Source organism: Barbus barbus, assembly GCF_936440315.1.
Source record: "Barbus barbus genome assembly, chromosome: 37".
Taxonomy (NCBI): Eukaryota; Metazoa; Chordata; class Actinopteri; order Cypriniformes; family Cyprinidae; genus Barbus; species Barbus barbus.
Genome location: NC_136715.1, coordinates 24,638,108 through 24,661,967, shown reverse-complemented (window position 1 = coordinate 24,661,967; position 23,860 = coordinate 24,638,108). Strand labels below are relative to the sequence as shown.

Below are 23,860 nucleotides of genomic sequence, written 5' to 3'. Positions count from 1 at the left end.
TTTGTTTAATTTTATTATTAAAGGACCCACCATTCTCCTGCACTTGAGTCCTCGCCTCATCTTTCTTCCAGAACCGTGACAGAACAAAACAGCCAAATGAGGACTCAGCAGAGAATGGGCTCACACCATCCACCAGCCTCTAACATCAGCAGGCCCCTCTACCAATGCATCCTCCAGTTCCAGGCCCTGAGCTCCCTCCATCAGCAGGGCACTGACGTGAGGAAGTTTGCCCTGAGGTTCGGTGGTGCAGCAGAGGGTTTGGGGTACAATGATGCAGCCCTCAAGGACCTCTTTAATAGTGCCCTTGAGGAGCCCCTCAACAGGTGGAGGATGAGGGGGCTGGACCACCTGACGTTGGGTGAATTTGTTGAATGCCTGGCACGTTCCCCAGATAGGGTGGCTGGTGTGCCTCAGGCAGTGCTCGCCGAAGCTGCAGCACCCCTTGTGAGGGCTGATAAAGCTGCAAGCCAAGGGGTGTCAGAGACCTCATCTGCCGCACCCAGTAATTTGCGTCCATTTCCAGAGCGTCTCAGGCTGATGCTGAGGATCCCCCGCTGATGTCGGTGCGAGCAGCGTGGTCTGCTCGTGGTCTTTCCAAGGCGGCGGTGCCCGCTCACAAGGCTTCCAAGGCGGCGGTGCACGCTCACAAGGCTTCCGAGGCGGCGGTGCACGCTCACAATGCTTCTGAAGCGGCAGTGCACGCTCACAATGCTTCTGAAGCGGCGGTGCCCGCTCACGATCGTCCCGAGGTGGTGGTGGCCGCTCACAAGGCTTCCGAGGCGGCGGTGCGGTGCCCGTTTTCATTTTAAATGAAAGGCGGCGGTTTCCGCTCACGATCCTCCCGAGGTGGCGGTGCCCGCTCACATTCGTCCCGAGGCGGCGGTGCCCACTGACGATCCTCCCGAGGCGGCGGAACCTGCTCACGTTGCTCCCGAGGTGGCAGTGCCCGCTCACATTCGTCCCGAGGTGGCGGTGCCCGCTCACAATCCTCCCGAGGCAGCGGTGCCTGCTCGCAAGGCTTCTGAAGTGGCGATGCCCGCTCACAATCCTCCCGAAGTGGCGGTGTCTGCCCACGTTCCTCCCGAGGCAGCAGTGCCCACTCACAATCCTCCCGAGGTGGCAGTGCCCACTCACGATCCTCTCGAGGCGGCGGTGCCCGCTCACGATTCTCCCGAGCCGGCAGTGCCCGCTCACAATTCTCCCGAGGCGGCGGTGCCTGCTCGCAAGGCTTCTGAAGTGGCGATGCCCGCTCACAATCCTCCCGAGGCGGCGGTGCCTGCTCACGTTCCTCCCGAGGCGGCAGTGCCGACGCACAATCCTCCCGAGGCGGCAATGCCCACTCACGATCCTCTCGAGGCGGTGGTGTCTGCCCACGTTCCTCCCGAGGTGGCGGTGCCCGCTTACGATTTCCTCAAGGCGGCATTGTCCACACACAAGGCTCCTGAGGCAGTGGCAGTGTCTTCTCACGATCCTCCTGCTCTGCCTTCCCCGCCTTGGCCTCCTGCTTTGCCAGCACCACCTTGGTACCCTGGCAAAGAGGTCTCTCCAGGCCCTCTGCCGCTACACGGGCCTGGCCCACCATCCCTCCCCCTGATCCGCCTCTGGCCCACCTACCTCCTAGACATTTTGATTTCAGTTTTAGTGTGTGGAGCATCTGGAATCTGCTCCTTAAAGAGGGGGTTGTGTCATGGGCCTGCTGGTGTGCCCTGATTGGCCACCAGATGTCACTGTGTTTGTTTGAGCACATAGCTTGTTGTTTGTGGTTTGTGCCATGTGCTCTCCTGTCTATTGTCTGACCCCGCCCTCCTTGTTATCTCATTATTGTTTCAGTGACTTCACCTGTGTCCTCCTCGTTTGTCTCCCTATTTATTCTCCTGGTGTCTGCAGTCCTGTGCTGTTTCATTGTTTAATGTGAGATGTTTGACGTCGTGTGTGTGTTTGCAATCTCGGTCTACCTGCCTGTTTTCCCCCCTCGGGGTGGTTTTTGTTCAGTTTTTGTTTCATTTTACTATTAAAGGACCCACCATTCTCCTGCACTTGAGTCCTCGCCTCATCTTTCTTCCAGAACCGTGACAGGCTAAAATTTATATTAACTGCACCGATTCAGTTAGAATCTGGAGGTACTTGCTTGCTTTGCTAAGGGAATCCCTTTTGTTGTTGTCCTTGCAGGAAAGGGGGTTCCCCGAAGTTGCTGATTGGTTGAGAGTTCAGTAGTCTTTGAAGTGAGGTCTTGGGCGTTGGCTGAGGATACAGAGTTGGTCTTGTTGAAGTTTGAAGTGAGTGCAGTCGGAGCTGGACTTTGCAGCAAACTTACATTGGAACACGAAACTCCACGGAAAGAAAAGAAACTAAAGTAAAAGAATAAGAAAAAAAAGGATGTAACGAGACTAAGTTGGTTTTCTTTCCATTATGGTAGCAGCTGGCACGTGGGCCAGAGCATGCTCAAAGAGCAGCGTCAAAACGCGGTGGCAAAAGAGAAGAAGAGGAGCGAGAGAGTGACTAAGAGCGAGTTTGATGGTGTCCTGAGTTTTTAAACTCTGCTTTCAGACCGTCCCATCTGGACGTCTTGACCAATTAGATACTGTCCTTGCTTGGGGTGTTGCCCTGTTCCTCCACCAGGTCAATAAATCAACGTTATCTGTTCAGTCAGAGGTCCGAACTTTTCAGGCTCTTGCAAAGTATACTTTTGAACATGATTTCTATAACACAACAAGTGTGTCACATGTCTGGACGTCGCCCACGCAGAGGCTGCAGGGGCTTCGTGTCCTCACTGCGAGGATATGAGCCTTGCTCACCTTCGCTCGCGGATTGCCTTTTGTCACGAGGGTGATCCTCCCCACTCCGTTCCCCTGTCTCCTCTCAGGAAGAAACAGCGAAACAGTGGAAGTTCTCTCTCATATGAGTGATGCTGCGTCGGCCCAGCGCCCGTGCACTCCGCTCTCCCTGGAGCGCCTCACGCCAGTGTGCTTCACCCTCGTTGGATGCGAGTGGCCTGGTTTCCTTTGGTGCGTCTGAGGAGGAAGAGATAGACGTTGACAGAACTATGTCCTTGACGGCATCTGACGCTGACGAGTGGGCGTGTTCCGGCCCAAGTCTGAAGCTCCCCCTCCATCACAGTCTGCGTGACCTAGCATGGACTCGGAGCTGATCCGCGTCCTCATGCGTGCTGTGGAAGAGCTGGGCCTGGTGTGGAACGGCCCTGGAAGAGCCCGCCCCCGGTCTCCTCGACGAGTGGTTCCTCAAGGATTGCTCCCTCCAGTTTGCTCTCAGGCCTCCTGAATTCAACGGTGTGGTGCAGATCCTCGTGCAGGACAACGAATCTCATGAATCTCATTCTCCAAGCCGAGATACGCACAATGCTACAAAGGGTGCCGTAGAAACGGTCCCCTTAGCGGACAGCTAGTCAGGCTTTTACAGCCACTACTTCCTCATTCCCAAAAAAGACGGTGGGCGCAGACTGATCCTTGATCTCAGACTTCTGAATCAAGCCCTCATGCGACGGCCGTTCAGAATGTTAACATTGAAGCAGATCCTTGCGCAAATTCAACCGGAGGACTGGCTCCTGTCGGTGGATCTGAAAGATGCTTACTTTCACTCCAAATAGCGCCGTCACAGACCATTCTTGAGATTCGCGTTTGAGGGAATGGCCTATCAGTTCACAGTCCTCCCGTTTGGTCTGTCCCTGACCCCCTGCATTTTTACGAAGTGCGTGGATGGCTCTTTCCCCTCTGAGTCAAATGGGAATCCACATATTGAACTACTTCAACGACTGGCTGGTGCTAGCCAACTCAGAACGGCAACTGATCACTCACAGGTCGTTGTTGCTCAGCCACCTGGAGTGTTTAGGGTTGAAAATCAACCCATCCAAGAGTTTTTTGTCTCCCAGACAGCGAGCGTCCTTTCTGGGAACAATCATAGACTCTGGGCTAATGCGGGCTTGGATTACGCCTGAACATTCCCTGACAATCCAGTGAGCGGTGGCGTCCTTCAAACTGGGGGCCTCGCGTCCCCTCAAGGCCTTTCAGAGGTTGCTAGGCCTCATGGCTTCGGCCTCCTCTGTTATACTCTGGGCCTGCTACATATGAGGCCCATCCAATATTGGCTAAAAGCCTGCGTTCCGTCCCACGCCTGGCACCTGGGCCGCGCTCACATCAAGGTAACCCGCTGCTGCCTAAAAGCTGTGGCCCCTTGGACAACTTCTCGCCTTTTTCAGTCAGGCGTTCAATTGGGGACGGAAGGAAGGTCCACCCCCCCACCCTCACAATGTAGAGCGCTTTGAGTGCTTAGAAAAGTGCTATATAAATGAAATTAATTATTATTATTATTATTATTGAAAAGAATGTTGTGGTCGATAGTGTCGAACGCAGCGCTAAGATCCAGTAGAACTAATAAAGAGATACAACCACGATCAGATGATAGAAGCAGGTCATTTGTAACTCTAATGAGAGCAGTCTCATGATACGGTCTAAATCCTGACTGGAATTCCTCACAGATACCATTTTTCTCTAAGAACGAATATAATTGTCAGGATACTACCTTTTCTAGTATCTTTGACAGAAAAGGGAGATTTGAGATCGGTCTGTAATTAACTAGATCCTTGGGGTCAAGTTGTGTTTTTTTAATGGGAGGCTAAATAACAGCCAATTTGAAGGTTTTGGGGACATATCCTAATGACAATGATGAATTAATAATAGCCAAAGAGGATATATGACTTCTGGAAGTAGCTCTTTTAGTAGTTTAGATGGAATAGGGTCTAACATACATGTTGTTGGTTTAGATGATTTAACAAGTTTATACAATTCTTCTTCTCCTATAGTAGAGAATGAGTGGAATTGTTCCTCAGGGGATCTACAGTATATTGCATCTGAATGTGATACTGTAGCTGACGGCTGCATGGTTACAATTTTATCTCTGAGAGTATCAATCTTGGAAGTAAAGTAGTTCATAAAATCATTACTGCTGTGCTCTTGGGAAATGCCAACACCTGTTGATGCTTTATTTTTCGTTAATTTAGTGACTATTGAATAAATACTGTTGCGCTCCATTTTCCCGGCTGCTCTCTTTAGGGTGCGAGTGTGCTCATTATACCATGGAGTCAGACTGTTTTCTTTGATCTTCCTTAAGCGTAAAGGAGCAACTGTGTCTAAAGTGCTAGAAAAGAGAGAGTCCATAGTTTTACATCATCAAGTTTTTCTGTTCTGTTGGATATGCTGAGGAATTGAGATGAATCAGGAAGTTTATTTACAAAGCAGTCTTTTGTGGTAGAAGTGATGGTTCTACCATACTTGTAACAAGGAGTAGAATTTACAGTTTTAGCTATATGGGGTTTACACAAGACTAAATAATGATCTGAGATATCATCGCTTTGCTGCAGAATTTCAACACCACTAACATTAATTCCATGTGACAATATTAAAGCTAGAGTCAGTTTTCGACAATGAGTATGTCCTGAAACGTGTGTAATCCCAATAGAGTTGAGAATGTCTATGAATGTTTTTCATTATCGACATGGATATTAAAATCGCCAACAATTAAGACTTTATCTGCAGCCAGTACTAACTCAGATAGAAAATCAGCAAATTCTTTAAAGTCTGTACGATGCCCTGGTGGCCTGTATACAGTAGCCAGTACAAACATCATATTTATCAATAACACGTGTTTCTCTAGATAATGTTATATGCACCACCATAACTTCAAACGAGTTATACTTAAAGCCTGCCCTCTGAGAAATACTGAGAATATTGCTATAAATTGTAGCAACACCTCCCTCTTAACCTTTTGGACGTGGCTAATTTTTATAGCAGTAATCTTGGGGGGTAGACTCATTTAAAGTAATGTATTCATCTGGTTTTAGCCATGTTTCTGTCAAACAGAGCAAATCTAGGTTATGATCATTGGTCAAATCGTTTACAAAAAGTGCTTTTGTAGAAAGGGACCTGATATTCAGTAAGCCAAGTTTTATCAATTATTTCTCTGTATTGTAAAAAATGTTTATTTGTTGAACATCAATTAAATTGTTATTCTTAATTTGGTTTGGATATTTTCTGTATTTTCTAGGTCGGGGAACAGACACAGACAGTGTGATATATAGGTGAAGGAGTCTCTATGTGCTAAAAATTAACAGACTTCTGTGACGTGAGGCGGCTAGCAGACGGTCGGTTTAGGCAGTCTGTCTGCTTCCTGACCTGGGCCCCAGTTAGTCAAGTACGAACTCTAAGACTATGTACCATATTTCTGGAGAGAAGAGCGGCACCACCCCAGGAGGGATGAACACCATCTCTTTTCAACAGGTCAGGTCTGCCCCAAAAACTCATCCAATTGTCTATTAAGTCTATGTTATTCTGCGGGCACCCCTTAGACATCCAGCCATTCAGTGACAGCAGTCTGCTATGAATCTCATCACTGTGTCTGACATAGTACTTGCAAGTTCACACACCTCTTTAACATTATTTTTAGTGATCACCGACTGGTGAAGTGGGTGCGTCACTGAGTGGGGAGAACCTGTTTGATGTTTTGATCGGAACGGAAGTATTTTGACCCGCGACTATGCCGCCTCACTGTCACCAGTTGCCCTGCTGCATGGGCTCTAATGCCGGAACCGAAAAATGTACAGGACTCCCTGAGCTAGTCACATCCAAGGCCATATCTACAGCCCTCACATTCTTACTATCCTCAACTAAGGTTTGGATGCGTGTCTCTAGTTCTAAAATCTTCTCAGCTCAGCCTAACTATTTCCCTGCATTTATCGCATGTGAATCCCTCATCGCAGACAGAGATAGATAAACTGTACATGTGACATGAAGTGCAAACATCAATAGCATGAGAAGAAGCCATTACTCACCGTGACTGATGAATGATACCGACTTAACTTACCACTGTTGTTTGATGAACTCATGAAAAACGGAGAGAGAGAGAAATGAAAACGGAGCGAGACAAAAGAAAACAATAATAGGCACGAATAGAAACGCGAATGGAACCGCGAGTGACAAGCTAACCGACTAACGAATGCTAACGCACAGCACTCGCGGTTCTAAAAGTGAATACTCAAATTAGTTAGATTAGTGTGATAGATAATACCAGAAATATGGTGGGAATTTAGTTATATATTATCACTTTAAACAACAGAGAACGAAAGTAAGGTAAAGTTTCAATAAAAAAGCGGAGCTACAATCGCAAACCTCTCAGCAGCACAACAGACAGGAGATGTTAGTCAAAATCGTGTACTGTAAACGGCGACAGTGGCCAACTAAAATGATCAACATTTACTTAATTTCTATCGCATTTCCTCTGAACTCCTTGGCAAAATTCCTGGGACTTAATGACAAAACTCGATCCCGGAATATTTAGCCCTAGCGACGCCCCTGGTGTCAACACTAATGCTCAGCCATCACTTATAGAGTGAATCTAGTTTATTTCACGAACTACAACACTGCCTCAGTGTTACTTTTAATGATGTTAACAAAGTTCAGGAGGAGCACGTTTAAATAATTAATCTAATTAACACGAGAGGAGAACAATCAGTAATCAACCCAGTTAACAAGATAAGAGGAGTGTATATATAAACAGCAGACTTACCTCTGTTTATTGGCAGTTTTCCAGCATCCCTCCGCCACCCCTTCTCCGCACTTACAACTATTACTCTCCTATCCTGTATGGCGGGGGGGTACTCTGGGTTCGGGCCAAGATTCCGAGCTCGGAGCCCTCCCCTCGGACAGCATGCCAAATACGCATAAACTTTATTCTATTTATTATTTGTAAGTGTGAACTTGTGAACTCTCTATAGGTGGGTCATTCTTCAACTGCGGTGGCAAGTGGTGTCCGTCTACTTTACAACAGTTGAAATAAACTTTAAATACCAATAAATTATAAAATGTTTGTATTCTTTAGGGTAAACACAATTTGTGCAACCTTAATAGTTAAATTTTTGTTTTAAAATACATATTTGAGTTTGAGAGATTGCATTTGTAACAAAATATGGATGTTCCCACCGTACCTTAGAGAGGTATCATGAAATGTAACTGCAACAATATAAAATTTTTAACACAAATAAAGTGGTTATAATGCGAATATAGATTTTATTTAACATGTACAATTTTATTAAATAGTTAAAAAAAAAATACATATTTTGTAATATGTAAGAAAAATGTTGTGTCCCCCAAATTCCACAATGGACTTTGCTCCTTTAAGAAAAGGGAGGATTCTATTTGGAATACTTCCTGTCTGTAAAGTTCACTGCAGGTGCTGGTTGATCTGAAGGGTGCATGGGGAGTACATTCTTTCTTATTCATGTTCTTAAATTTAGCAAAATTTCTGACAATTTCATGTGCCGCACTTTATTAGTGTCTGTGGTGTTATGTGATAACTTGCAGATTTTACATATTTTAATCAAAATTTTTATACTATTTCCAAAAATGTCCCCTGATCTTGGAATCATCATGATGGCAGCCTCCATTTTTAGAAAAGTCTGGATTTAGGCTGATTTGTCTGTGGTGTTACTGTCTGTACTGGTAACACCACAGAGGCTATAGTAACTTGCAATATAAAGTCTGTGGTGGTATAATTACGTCTGTGGTGTTACTTCAAAATGACATAGACATAAGTGGCTGTGTCACCAGTGTTTGATTGAAATTATTTAAAAATCTAAATATTCTTAAGCTTTCATTTTAATAGATATAGCATATTAAACTAATTTTAAATGCATAGCAATATATTTTATTAGAAAAAAACAAACAAGCATTTTTACAAATTCTGCCTCTCATTTGCCACCCCAATTGAAGAATGATCCAGATCAGGATCATATCAGATCAGCAGTGTTTGTTTAACACTGGGGATTTTACAGTGTAAACATGCAACCTGTTTTTCTTTATGAAGTACTTTATTAAAATTTATTTGGAAAATTTTATCTTTTGCTACAAACACTAACCGATTTAAAAAGTTTTGTTGTGGTCTTGCTGGGATCATATCAGCACCCAAAAGACAGCAAATGCTGGTCCACCAGCACACCAGCATCCCAAGCTGGTCCCAGCATGCTAAACATACCTTATGCTGCTTCACCAGCACACCTGATTACAGTGCTGGGCACCAGCAAACCAGCATCCAGCATCCCATGCTGGTCCCAGCATGCTAAACATACCTTATGCTGGTGACCAGCAGTGCTGGATTTTTCAGCAGGGCAGTCCTCTACTTAGAATTTAATTCCAGGATGTCAGGACTGACAGTACATTGGTTCTTAATTACATTTGGTAATTAGTTAAAGTTATAAGTTAAAGTTTCTCAAAATCCTATAGGTTTCTTTCTACCTTTTTTTAAGTTATGTTTTTGGGCTTTTATGCCTCTTTATTTGGATAGGACAGTAGAGAAAGCAAAGCATTGGGTGGAGAGAGGGGAGCAGGATTGTCAAAGGACTTCAAGACGGGAATCAAACTCGGGTCACTGTGAGCACAGTTGCGCTGTATGTCGATGAACTAACCAGGGGTTATTGGCGCCGACATCCTAAAGGTTTCTGAGGTAAAACAATGGAGATATGTGAATTTAAATAGTAATTCAGCTGATCTAGCATCCAGAGGATTAAATGTGTCTTTATTCCTAAAACACCAGGGGTCTCAATTATAAAACTCTCCGTAGATTTCATCCTAAAAGTGTTCTTAGGCACAACAGCTAGATTTTGCGTACGCACAAATGTTTTCCAATTTATAAAACCATGTGTATGCCAGACCTGGAAACAAAAAAAAACCCTTTATAAATCCCAGTCAGGGGAAAATTGTGCGTACATGCATCTCCACCCTGTCTCCTCCCCGAAATCACCATATATGGAGCTTACAACGCCTAGTTTTACTATGCATAACCTCATTTGCATATAATTTCCATGCATATTCCCATCCATGTTTAACCCCATCAAACGTAAAAGACATTAAGGAAACATGAGATACGAACTATAAATGCCATTTTTACATACATTTACTGTAAAAAGTACAGTTTCCAACTGTAAATAAAATACAGTTTGCTACTGTAAAAACCATTTGAAATGTCTAACAGTGTAGTTCACCCAAAAATGAAAATTAGCCTGTGTTTTACTCACCTTCAAAGCATCCTAGGTGTATGTGACTTTCTTCTTTCTGAGTTATATTAAAAATTGTCCTGGCCACTCCAAGCCTTTCAATGGGGGTAAGCAGGTGTTTGTTGTCAACAGTTCAGAAGACGTGAAAAAAAAAAAGTCCCTCTCACGGCTCCGGGGGTGTGAACAAAGGCCTAATTGCGTATCCATGCGTTTTTTTGTAAGACAAAATCCATATTTACTATTTTTCTTAATTTTCAATCTAATTTATTATAAAAAAAAATTTTGCAACCACTACACTGGTAACCAAACAGTTGACGAAAGCCATTGACTGCCATTAAAAATAAATACATACATACATACATACATACATTCAATGGCTACTTTACACGGTTTAGTTACCAACATTCTTCAAAATGTCTGATTTTTGAGTTCAGTGGAAGAAAGAAACAGATTTTACATTTTGGCATTGGATGTTTCAATATTTATATTTATATTTTGCTTGGTCAGGTTTTGCTTAAGCCATGTTACATTTTTCTGCATTTTTATACAAATATATAATACATACTTATCTTTTCAAGCATAGCCATTTCAGTGTCCTGTGTGTGTAGTAAGCTAGGCCTACAGCATATTTATCATAACGATTATGAATCGAGGCTCCTGCGAGGCAAAAATGGGTCATTATTGTAGGCTAAAACATTGTGTATATTCCATGCATGCTACACGTGTGCGTATGCTGAAAAGTTTTTAGATTTATAAAACCACGTTCTCCGGAAGTGTGCCTTTATAAACTCCAGTCTGTGGAAGCTGGGCGTACTGTGACAGAAACATGCAGCGCTTCCAGTGTAACCAGATTCATCAGCAAATGACTCTTATGATTCGGTTGTTTTAATGAATCGTTCCCTCATGATCTCCAGTACCGGGTTGGAGCACCATGTTCAAAATCTCCTCGTTATAAGGTATACATTTAATTAGGTTGAATCGTGCATTACAGACCGAGGTTGACGCTCTCACCTCGCAGACCTCGTTTTCGGTAAGTATAAGACAGATTTGTCCATTTATTTGTTTTAAATGCGTCAGTGGGCTATCGACAATGACCTGAGTAATTATAACTCGACCGTCGTTTTGACTGTCAGGAAAACTACATATCCGTCTACAGTGTGTAAATATGTAATATATGAAGACTTAAACGTAAAGACCCATCGATTTTAAATAAAACATTTAGCCTATTTTCATACAAGCTGCATGAAACGAAAATGAAACTAAACGCTTGTATGTCAATCACCTGTTGTATGTTGTCAGGAATCTCTTTACTGCTTTTAATTTATTTTATTAATTATTTATTTGCATTTTCTTCACTCGACCTTACAGGTATTCATGTTTAGCTATCATAAATACATGTTAATCATGATAACTCTGAATAGTTTTAGTGGTGAACTAGATCGGCTGCCGCAGATCAATTATTAAAACTTGTATTGTCAAGACATGCCCGTTCATTTTTGTCTTTTATGACTAGTCCCACAGTGTTCTGGAATGTTCCGGAAAGCACTAGAATATTCCAGAATGTTGTAAAGGATGTTCCCATCCTTGCAATAGCAACATATCTTTAAAAACAAACCATGCAAAATTAGTACAAAAACATATCTGTAATAATTATGTAGAAGGTCTAAAATTTATCTGACATAAATGTTTACCAAAACAGTGATTCTGCATGAAAATATATAGTACAAACATAATTAGCAGCACAGAACTACAGAAGAACCATACAAATATGTGAAACAAATATTTGTCACATTGTGTTATAAGTAAAAAATATTCCCAATTTCATGAGTCCTTCAAGAAATCTGTCTGATGTTCTCCACAGTCTTATTTGTTCTCTCGCTGCTGGTGAACAAGATTTTTATCTTTTGAGTACCCAAAGTTTGCTTTTAGTTGCTGTTTGTAGAATCTTCACAGAGATGTCACAGGACGAGCTAGCAGAGCCAATGGATGTTGATGACAACTATGTAAGTAAGAGTTAAAATTCATTTATGAATCACATAAGAGATTAACGAGTATAGATAATATCATCAAATCATCACTGAGAGTTGAGTTTTTACACAAGTTGTTTATATTAGTTTGGTAAGATATAGTTGTGTAGAACTGACAGATATCAATTAACTAAGATTATTAAGTGTTTCTAAGGTCCTTCCCACATTGTGTTTGTGTTTGTAGAGTGAGTGTCCTGTGTTATTGGTAAAATTGCCTCGTAGAATGGAGGTGTAATGAAATCAATGAGCCAATCAGTTTTCGGATATTGTCCAGCATAGAGTTAGATGTAATTAGCTGAAACATGAAATTTATTCTCACCCAAAATATGCACATTTGGTACCGTTTCAAAATGGTTGTGTTAGTAAATTTAGCTTCAATTTTGTGATTTGTATACATAATATTTGATTCAGGATTTAAAAGTACACACACATGCTGAAAAAAAAAAAAGAATGAATTGGTAGCTAAAATTACAGGAGAGCAGAACAAAAGGTTATTAGTTTAAATTAATTAAATGAGTAAACTATTAAATAAAAGCATTAGTAAACATAATGGCACTGACATGACAAATTACAATTTAATGAAAATGTTAGTGCCATAATTTCAATATTCAACTGAAAAGTTGTTTGTACATTAATATTTGGCAAATTTTGTCTATGCAAACATAAGGAAATGTAAGGTATGTTTGGTTTTAAACATACATACAAATCCCGCTGGATTGACCTGTACTGCTCCCATAAGTATGCAGGTTCACGTCCGGTCTGCTTCATGCCCTGATCTCATTCCCTGTCTTTGTCTACTGTCCTGTCCATTAAAAGCTCATAAATAAAACATAGGGTTAACTGAACAATAAACTCTTATCCAGACATATTGATTTGAACTATATAAAGATATTTATATGCATTGTTTTATTATGTTTCAGTATGGTTTTTGTTTTTGAATGTTAGGACTTGTATACAGCAGGCACAGAAGGTCAAGACACCAGCTCACCTCTGGATGACAACACAATGGATCGAACACACTTACAGTCAGAGGAGGTACTGACTAATGGCTAGAGCTTGAGCCACAGGGCCATTATCATACCAGAATATCAATCATTTCATATTCATGAACAATTAAAAGCCAAAACATACTGAGCCTATTTTTTTTTTTTATAAAATATTATTTTTTATTTTTGCTCCCAGTCTTTATATCTGTTGTCTGGTGTTTATCTGTTATAGTCTTACTATTCACAGTTTAGAGTTCAAACTCATTCCCTCCCTTCAATCAATCCCTCCCTCAGTATTTTAAGAGTTGAGGTTGGACTACTGTGTCTGACCCTGGTGTAGTTTATAGTCTGCACTTGCTGCTCTTCTGCATAAAATAGTTTTATTTTTAGAAATTTTAACTTATACTCCATTACATTCCAAAGCATAACATCATACGTTTTTACTTCGCTGCAGTTCTTAAAAACGTGTACATTCCTTGTTATTTTGAACTGAGTCACAATAGAGCTGAATGAGCTGATTCAGTCGGTTTGCAAATCGCACTGTGATTCATTCACAAATTGGACTGATCAGATTGCAGCTGTTCTCGAGTCAACAACTCACTGATTCAAATGATCAGAGCGAGTCAATTCAGTTTGGTGAATTAACAAGACAGAGTTAAAATGAGCTAAGAATAGGAAATCCTCTGAGCTTGTGTGTGTGTGACTGATGGCCCAAAAAGGAAGTTACTAATGCTGAATTTTAGGATTTATTATTGTAAATGAAAATCAGATTTAAGTCATTAAGACTTTAGTTGTTTGTGAACTAAATCTGCTGTAAAAGGAGAAGCTGTTTAAGCCTGCTGAATTAAATGCTTGAAAGTGGTTTTAGACAAAAACGGAAGGTCAAGGTAGTATTTATTTAGTCTCCCTTTGGAGAAATTTGTGTTGGATAAGAGAACCACTGCACATCCACACAAAAAAACTCACAATCTTTGCATGTTCTTCTTACACATTTTGTCCTATTTGACATCTATGGAAGCCCGTTTCCGCCACTGAATAAAAAACTGAAAAGGTAATTATGACTTTTTATCTCACAATTCTGACTTTTTTCCTCAGAATTACGTGAAATAAACTCACAATTGCGAGACGTCGCAATTCTGAGAAATAAGGTCAGAATTGAGAGTAATTCTGACTTTATAACACGCAATTGCAAGTTTATATCTCACAATTCTGTGGAAAAAAAGTCAGAACTGTGAGATAAAAAGTTGCAATAACCTTTTGTTAATTTTTTTATTCAGTGGCGGAAACAGGCTTCCATACACATATGATATTGTTTAATGCACATTTTGTTTTTTGAATGTTGGATTTTTTCCCCCACTTATTTGCACATTTGAAATATCAATAACCCAAATACATATTTTGATATATTTAAATGTTTTGATAGTGTACGACAAGCACCCCTTTGAGCAGTAGGGTTAAATAAAAGCTAATATAAATTTGTTAAATATAAAAGTATATAAGTTAAAGTTACAAAATAAACATTCAGCAATCAGTACTTTCTATTTTTAATACTTAAAGGGGTCATCGGATGCAAAATTCACTTTACAAGATTCAACATAAATGTGTGTTGGAAGTGTGTGTACACATCCAACCTATAATGATAAAAATCCACCCAGTGTTTTTTTTTTAAATCCCCATTTTAAAATCCCCTTTCTCAAATCAGGCTGTTCTGAGGTTTCCGTGATCAAGCCACTCCCACGATAGTTGATTGACAAGGCCATCTTACCATAGACCCGCCCTGAGTGAGCGGATTGTGTCGACTCCAGTGCAGGGGAAGAAAAGATGTCTCTGATTAAGCGACTGAAGAGCTGATTTTGACAGGGTAAAGAGAAAAATTTGAGAAATTTAGAAATTTTAACCAAAGTATGTTTGTCAGGGTTGTCGGGAGAAGGGATGAGGCGAGGACTCAGTACTGCAGAGAGAGAATGGGCTTTATTAATAATAAAAATAAACAAAACCAACCAAAACTACCCCATAGGGGAAAAACAGGACAGCTGGCAGACTTGGCAGGGCAGGGCAGGGCAGGGGAAGTTATGACAACGAACTGGCACAGGACTGCAAAAACAAGGAGATTATAAAGGGAGCAAACGAGGAGGGTAATGAGGTAACAGGTGGGGCAAATTAACCAATAATTAGGAAACAAGGTGGGTGTGGTCAAGACAATTGACATGAGAGCAAATGGCACATAGAACTAAACAAGACCAGCCATGTGTTCAAACAAAACAAAAACACAAGCACATGGCCAGCAAAACAAATCACTAGCCATGTGCAAAACAGGACACGAACACGCCGCTAATGAGAAGACTCATAAGCTGCATGTTCACAACAACAAACATGAAAGCACGCAAACAAAACACACACACACAGAGGACAGGGGAGCACACGGCGCGAGTGAACTCGAAATCGCACGCTCCCCCAGCAAGAACAAACCTGGAGCGTGAGTGTCCGAACCCCGACACAAAACCAGAACCGAGTCTGAACAAGACCGGAGTGCTGGGATTCGAACACCGCGCTCCAACATGAAACAGAGCACACAGACAAGAGCGCGCGCATCCCGAGCACACTCGAAGCCGTGCGCTCACCAGAAAACAAGACAAGGAGGGAGTATCAGGGCTCCGTCACAAAACCATGAATAAACTAGACCGAAGTGACAGAACCCTGACACTGTTATAGACTTTTCATCAAGACCCTAAAGCAGGGAGGTCAAACTCAGTTCCTGGAGGGCCACAGCCCTGCACAGTTTAGATGCAACCCTTATTAAACACACCTGATCCAGCTAATCAAGTCATTAAGGCTTATTTGAAAACTACATCCAATGACCCCTTTAAGTATATTAAAGATAAAATACTTTTGTACTTTTAACCACAAAACTTAAACATAACAGTCTTTTGAATGTCAAACATAACATTAAACACTAGTATAAAATAACATTTAAGCTCATAAAATAACTTTTATTATAACAGGTATTTATTAATTTATTGATATTTAATTAAACATTTATTCCCCTATTCAGTCCTATGCAACACATGCTGGGAACGTCTCGAGTTAAGTATGTAACCATGGTTCCCTATGCCATCAGCATGACTGTAGACAGACAGCAGTCTGAAGCATGTGTGAAAACACTACAATCCATTGGACCACGCAGACTGTGATTTCATTAGCGGGCTGTCTGGAAATCAGAGCCGGCGCCAGGGCACCTCCATCAGGGGGGCATTTGAATTTCCAGGGGGGGCACAAATCACGTGTGTGTGTGTTTGTTGGGGGGGGGGGGGGGTGAGTCGCTGACACTCGCTAAAGCATGCAATCGCTTTCTTATGTGCGCTGTTTTATTGGTTTCACTTTCGCTTTTGAAATCGATCACGTCCGACAGCTTATCAGAATTACTGGCCCGAGTCCAACCCGAACCCGTCTTTTTCCCCCTCCTTCTCCTAAAACAGTTTATACTACTGTTTCGGCAATTACAATTGTTCAGTTTTGTGTGTAATGGCAAAATTAACATATTTCGTTTTGTTTTTTTATTAAGTTAATTTAGAAAAACGTTTGGAGCATTTTTGTTCGTTAAATAGCCTATAAGTTTTTGTTTTTTTAAGTAACGACCAAGCGGCCAGCGGCATGAGCTGATCATAGCCTATGTTTGATCAATTTAGCCTTCTCATATCATCAGGACCTGCCTAAAATAAAATCTATAGATATACTAAAACAGTTCAAGTATATAACAATGTTTAAACATTAAACCTGCTATAATAATAATGTGCGCTAGCCTATATGTAAGTTTGTGTGGAGAGTGGAAGCTAAAGCGCGCAATGCAGGACATGGAGGCACCAGCAAAACACATGGATTTATTTCAGTGGAAACAAATTAAAATAACCTACGCCGTCATTTATTTATTTATTTATTGATAAAGGTAAGAGTAATACATCATTCGGACCTGTAAAGGGTCTACTTGTATTTGTGTGCACTCACAATACCAACAAAAGGCTTTTATAAAACAAAGAAAACAAACATGATACGCTTTCTGCCGTCTTTAACAGGAGCGCTTCCCAAAAATGAACCAAAGCTGAGCGAATACATGCCTCACAGACATGGTACATATATCTATAGAAAGCTTTAAATTATCACTTAACGAAATAAAAAAAAATGAAAACAAAAACTCGTTTATTATAATTTTAATCATAATCAATAAAGATGCATTTCTCTCTAAAGGCGCGTCTAATGAGGAGACGGTGAGTCAGGATCAGCAACTTCATCCTTGCGACACAGACTCAGAAAAATTTGTTTAGTAGTAAATAATTCAAATATCTCCTTACTATTTCCCGCAGACACATTCATGGTTATGTTTGCTGGGGTTTTGCAGCAAGCTTTAGCCTATTGCGTGCATTTTAACGCAGAACAGCTGCTGCTGCTGCGAGACACTAAACACCATCGAGCTGCTCTTAGTCGCGGCACGGTCTCGTGTTGTTTCCACCAGCGCGGCAATTTTTTTCATCGCCAATGGATAGATGTCTACAATATAAAATAAGGAGAAACCCAAAACAGGCCCGATGCCCGGCCCGCGTCTGAACTATGACGTGGAAATTGGCCCGAAGCCCGGCTCTAGAGGCGTAAAAAAGTCGGGGCCCGTCGGGCCAGGGCCGAAATGCAGGGCTCTACTCGTAACTCCACCCCGCCTCCTTTCAGATTGAGCGCCGCGCACAGCCTGGAGGAAACAGATCTCCGCTTTTTCTCAATGCAAGGGTAAATAAATAATAACTGATGTTTGAATAATACAAAGTTTTCTTTACTCAGCAGGCTCGTCCAGGGCGGGCACTAGTGACTCACAGGGCGGGCCAGGCCCCCCATTGCCCGCCCATGGCGCCGGGACTGCTGGAAATATAAGAGGGCACCTGTAATGCACGTCATCAACTTCTTTGTCTGAAGGAGATGCGAAACAGGCAGGCCCTAGGCATGGCAAGGGGACACAGTGTTTCGTTCCCTCTCGGGGAACCATGGTTACATGCGTAACTTGAGACTTTCCCCTTCATAGGGAATTTGCACCACATCCTTTAGTGGACACTATGGAGAACAAAATACCCACTGGCGAAAGAGCACCAAAAATAGTGAGGGGTGGGGGGAGAGAAGTTCTTCACTAGAGGATGCAGTGGATGTTCCCTTGAAGGAGAAATTTAAGTTGTGGCAAAATGCCCCCTGAATAATTTTTTAGAGCGTTCGAGTAAAATTGAAAGAAGCACTTTACTGGAGTAATATTTTATTAGGGTATCTGTACTTATACTTTTAAGCACTTGATTTGTGTACTTCATCCTGGAATTCATATATGTGAGCTTGCTTTCATAGTTTTTGTCCCTACAACAGGACATTTACACAGCTGGTGATGAAATGCCACAACCCTCAGCACCACTGGATATTGCCAAGTTTAAAATAAAAGTGGACTGGACAGAACCATTTCCAGAGAGATGGAGAGCAAGATTACAGATAGCACTTCAGAGATGGTTATCCAGACTGGAAGGAAAACCATCTGTCCTCAGCCTTGAACTCATGGATGATCCATCCTGGGCAGAAGTGCAGATAACACCATCAACAGGTGAGAGAAACATATTGACAGAAAGAGAGACAAAAAGGGGAACAGACAATAACACTTATGGTTAGTCAGACAATCTCAGACTGATAACATGAATGGTAATTTTTAACATTTGGAACATACCTTGCAGCCATCGTTTGATGAACTTTTCAATCTCTCTATCTGATGCACTGGCAGTACTTGCAGTTCTTTGCCCTGATTTAAAAAAACAAAGATCAGTTGCAAAACTGACTGTTACAATCCAGTTTCTTTCAACATCAACAAAATACGTCTTTACACTGCAAAGGAGGAACAGAAGTTGCATCTTGCATGGCATTTAGGCTTATTTATACAGGCTATTTAATACTGGTTATGTTCATGTATTTACACAAAAGAGGCATAATGCAAACAAATAAATAAACAACCTATTAGAGGTTGAAGGTGAAATATCAACACAAAATTGTTATTGTTGATGAGTGCTCCTGATATTGTAATTGTAATAACTACTGTTGATTAATAGAATGCTTCTGTGGTTGAAAAAAGCATGTCATATTCTGGCTACAGACGACGCAATAACAATCGTTTATGAACGAGAAACTTTGGTTCACTTTGGTTATTTTAGTAGCTGCTGTCCTGCAGAGTGTAGCTTTAACTAGCTCCAGAACACTTGTCTGGAATTTTTTTAGTAATCCTGAAAACATTGATAAGCTCATTCAGTTGTGTTTAAGTAGGGTTGAAGCTAAACTCTACCACTATGTCTGTCACAGCATTTGTGGGGAGAGAGGGCACAACAAAAACACATTTAATTACTAGTAGCGAACAGGTTATACACACAACTATAAGTAGTGACGAGACCGAACACCAACTAAAGACACAGAGGGCTTGAAATAGACAGGGTACTCAACTCAAAGGCAATGCAGGTGTGCAAATTAACTAATTAATGACAGGATCAGAAGGAAAACTAGGTCACAGGTCAAAAACAACACTAAGGCTGGCTGCACACTAGAGGATTTTAAGGCCGATTTGCACCCCTGAATGATCGGGGTGTGGCCCGATTTTTCGGCTTGTTGCAAACAATGTTTTGTCCAAACATCCTCTATTGTGTGGTGTCATTACGATTATTTATCTGCTCCCGATCGAGACGGAGCATCGCCAAACTCAAATCGTAAATATCAAACATATTTTGCATTGTGTTTCCGGTTTGATTGGGAAAGCTAGCACGTTTTGGTTGCCACTCCTTTCACCATTTGTTTTGTGTTCTTACATTAACGCAGTTTTTTAAATCTGCGGGTTTTCGCAATGTTGCGGGACTACTCCATATTCCTTGGATTATTGTTTTCATCTGCCTGCGTTCTCTGGAGGACTTTGGAGCCTAATCGGAGGAGTTTTTTCTGTGGCCTTATTGGGAATTTTCGCAGCATTGGAACTGTTGAAGTCCTGGACTCACGGAGCATGGCTTAAAGGTACACCGCACACCACTAAAACAGAACTATCGTTTTCAAAAAGACGCTTATGAACTCTGCCGTAATGCTGGCTTGTTGAGACAAAGATGGTACTTACATCGGAGTGTGGGATGCAGTTATTGCCTTTCCACTTCAAACGGCATCTGCGTGCCTGCAAATCGGCGACAGACTAAACGAGCGTCCTATACTGGTGCGATCCTCTGCAACGTATCTTCGCTTGTTCGATCAGAGTTGCCTTCTGTGGTGTGCCAGAGCCTTGTAAATGTCGTGCTGTTCAATGCACGCTCAGTGAACAACAAAGCTCTGCTTCTGTCGGACATTATAGCAGATCGAAAACTGGACCTATTGTTTATAACCGAAACATGGCATGAACAAAATGATGGACTCCTCTTCAACCAGATTACTCCTGAGGGATATGGACTGTTTGATCTCCCGTGCCTTACTGGTGGAGGTGGGAGAATTATTGTGGTCCACAATCTGCAATTTAACCTCAGCGCTGTGCGCGTACCACAGTTTAAATCATTTGAATGCCTTGTTTTGAGCATCTCTGCCCCTAAAGCAATTACCATCGCTACTGTCTATCGACCACCAAAGCCAAATTAAGCTTTTATGTCCGAGTTTCTGATTTGTTGTCCATGTTGCGTTTTAAATTCAAGAACATCCTTATCTTGGGGGATTTTAACATACACATTGACCAAAATGACTATGTTGACAAAGGGCGTTCTATTTTTGTTGGACTGTTTTAATTGCCCGACACATAACAAAGGTCACACATTAGACCTTGTGATTGTAAATGATTGTTTCACAGCTGTCTTCTGTTGACATTGGTCTCTCTGACCACTTTGCAATTTTCTTTAACCTGGAAATGTCTCTCACATGTACTACTTTATCACATGCTGGTAATTTCCGTAAATGGAAATCAATTAACTCATCCGATTTTGCTGACACTGTCGTTTCCTCTCTTAGTGGTCTTCCATCAGCTTCACTTGAAGATAAGATCCTGTAGTTGAATACTGTTCTTGCCTCTAATTTTAGAATTAGAATTAGAATGTCTTTATTGTCATTGTACACAAGATACAACGAAATTACAGAGCTTCTGCATAAGGTGCACGGTACATAATAGAAAAATATAAATATGCCTACTACAAAGTGATGTACAATTAAAATGTTTAAGCTAAGACAAAGAATAAAGAAAATAAACATAGAAAGAGTTGCTTGTGTATATATATATATATATATACACACATAAAAAAGTAATAATAATAAGTCACAGTTTATCAAAAAGATTATTGCACTACTATGAGGTAGACTTCTGGCTCTGAATAAAACTATTTGGAATGAGAATATAAAAAAACATTGCATAAAAAGTGAAGATGTTTCACAGGAATACAAGGCTGTACTGGACTGAAGGAATAAAGACTAAGAATGGAGATTGCACAGAAATATGGTACACAAATACACATTTTGTACTGAGTAAGATGTCAGTGCATGTGAGTGTTCAGTGCATGTGTGTGTTCAGTGTGATTATAGCTCTGGGGAAGAATCTGTCCTTGAGTCTATTGGTCCGTGATTTAATGCATCTGTAGCGCCTGCCAGAGGGCAGCAGTTTAAACAGGTGGGAACCAGGGTGAGAGTGGTCTTTTCCAATGTTCTGAGCTCTGCTGAGGCAGCGGGAGTTGTAAAGATCGTACAGGGAGGGAAGAGGGCAGCCAATGATCCTCTGTGCGGTGTTAATGATCCGCTGTATTCCCTTTCTCTCTGCCTCAGTACAGCTACAGTACCATACTGTGATACAGTATGTCAGCAGGCTCTCCACTGCAGAGCGATAGAAGGTCTCCAGCAGCTTCTCCTTTAGGTTGTTCTTCTTTAACACTCTCAAGAAGTGAAGGCGCTGCTGTGCCTTCTTGATGATCGCTGTGGTGTTGGCTGACCATTTGAGGTCTGCTGAGATGATTGTACCAAGGAATTTGAATGTTTGAACCCTCTCTACGCAGTCTCCATTGATGTAGAGGGGAGCGGGGTCTGCCCTGTGCCTTCTAAAGTCAAGGATGATTTCCTTTGTTTTGGTGGTGTTAAGTATCAGGTTGTTAGCTGAACACCACTCTGACAATCTCAGGATCTCATTTCTATAGGCAGCCTCATCCCCCTTTGAGATTAGGCCCACCACTGTAGTATCATCTGCAAATTTTATGATGTTGTTCTGGTGATGAACTGGGCGGCAGTCATGCGTATAGAGAGAGTACAGAATTGGACTCAGCACGCACCCTTGAGGGGAGCCAGTGCTGAGCGTGCGGGTGGAGGAGAGATGGGGACCGAGTTTAACAGTCTGAGGGCGATCAGTCAAGAAGTTCCTGATCCAAGTACAGGTGAGTAAGGGGAAGCCCAGATCTGTGAGTTTGCTGAAGAGGATGTCCGGTATGATGGTATTAAAGGCTGAGCTATAATCAATAAAAAGCATCCTCACATAGCTCTCCTGATGTTCCAGATGGCACAGCGCATTATGGAGAGCTATGGCTATTGCATCCTCAGTCGATCTGTTAGCTCTATAAGCAAACTGATATTCATCGAAGGTGGAGGGGAGGCAGGTTTTCAGATGGTGCAACACCAGCCTTTCGAAGCACTTTGTGATGATCGGTGTGAGGGCGATAGGGCGATAGTCATTGAGGCTATCCGTGGCTGATTTCTTTGGTATGGGGATAATTGTGGAAGATTTCAAGCAGGATGGAATTGAAGCTTGTGTCAAAGAAAGGTTGAAGAGGTTTGCAAGGACTCCTGAGAGCTGGTCAGCACATCCCTTGAGCACCTTCCCTGGGATGCCGTCAGGGCCAGCGGCTTTCCGTGTGTTCACTGTTCTGAACACCCGCCTCACTTCATGCTCCTGGACAGTGAGTGGGGGGGAACCAGGGTCTGTTGTAGGCTGAGGTGGTGTAGTTTTTTGCAGCTGTGGTTTGTCAAAACGAGCAAAGAAGCAGCTCAGTTCCTCTGCCAGTGGAGCCGAGCTGTTTCTAGCTGCACAGCTGCTGCCTCTGAAGTTTGTTAGGTGCTGGAATCCCTGCCATACCTGTCGTGGTTTGCCGTCTGTGAAGTGATCTTCTACCTTATTTTTGTAGTCCCTCTTTGCATCCTTAATTCCTCTCTTCAGGTTGGCTCTGGCAGCACTGTAAAGAGCTCTATCATCAGAGCAGGCACGGAGGAGAATGAACTCGTGGGGTTAGCAGGTGGATCTGGCTGATGAGTTAGAGAGGGGGCTTTCCGTCTCGCGCTCGACGGCTGCGAGCGAGGGTGAGCCACAGGATGATGATGACGCAATCTCTAATCCAGCGGCTAATGCTCTGCTGGGTTATGCCCAGGAAGAGCAGGAGATGTCTGAGGATGAAGAAGTTGAGACTGAGCCCTCTCAATCCTCCTGCCCTGCGTATGAAGAACTGTTGAAGGTTATGGAAGCGGACCAAGATGGTGGCGCCGCGGGGTCGTCTCGATTAAAAAAAAAAAGGGATGTGTGAAATCGGCTATGAGAGGATTATAGAGGGTCACCTATGAGCATGCTGCTCCCTCCTGAGCATCTGAAAAGATGGTGTTTACAAATCCATGTTATGGTAAGTGCGCACGCTAGTCTCTGTGCACTTTCTGAAAGCCACATTGTGGTAAGATCGCACACCAAGTGTTTTACAGTCTAAAATCCTGTATGGTTTGGGTTATGCGCTGTGGCTTCGTGCCCATTCTTTGAGTCGGTC

General features: G+C 42.3%; 1 protein-coding gene across 1 annotated transcript in view; it reads left to right on the top strand.

Moving 5' to 3' along the window:
- Nucleotides 1-10,877: 10,877 nt before the first annotated feature.
- The window catches only part of LOC306856827 (uncharacterized protein), a 39,944-nt gene continuing 26,961 nt past the window's right edge, over nt 10,878-23,860 (top strand). Inside the window, exons 1-3 of the mRNA XM_079396313.1 lie at nt 10,878-12,060; nt 13,030-13,119; nt 18,459-18,687. Of these exons, the coding sequence (XP_079252439.1) occupies nt 11,881-12,060; nt 13,030-13,119; nt 18,459-18,687 (499 nt within the window). The 5' untranslated portion in view covers nt 10,878-11,880. The remainder of the gene's footprint in view (nt 12,061-13,029; nt 13,120-18,458; nt 18,688-23,860) is intronic.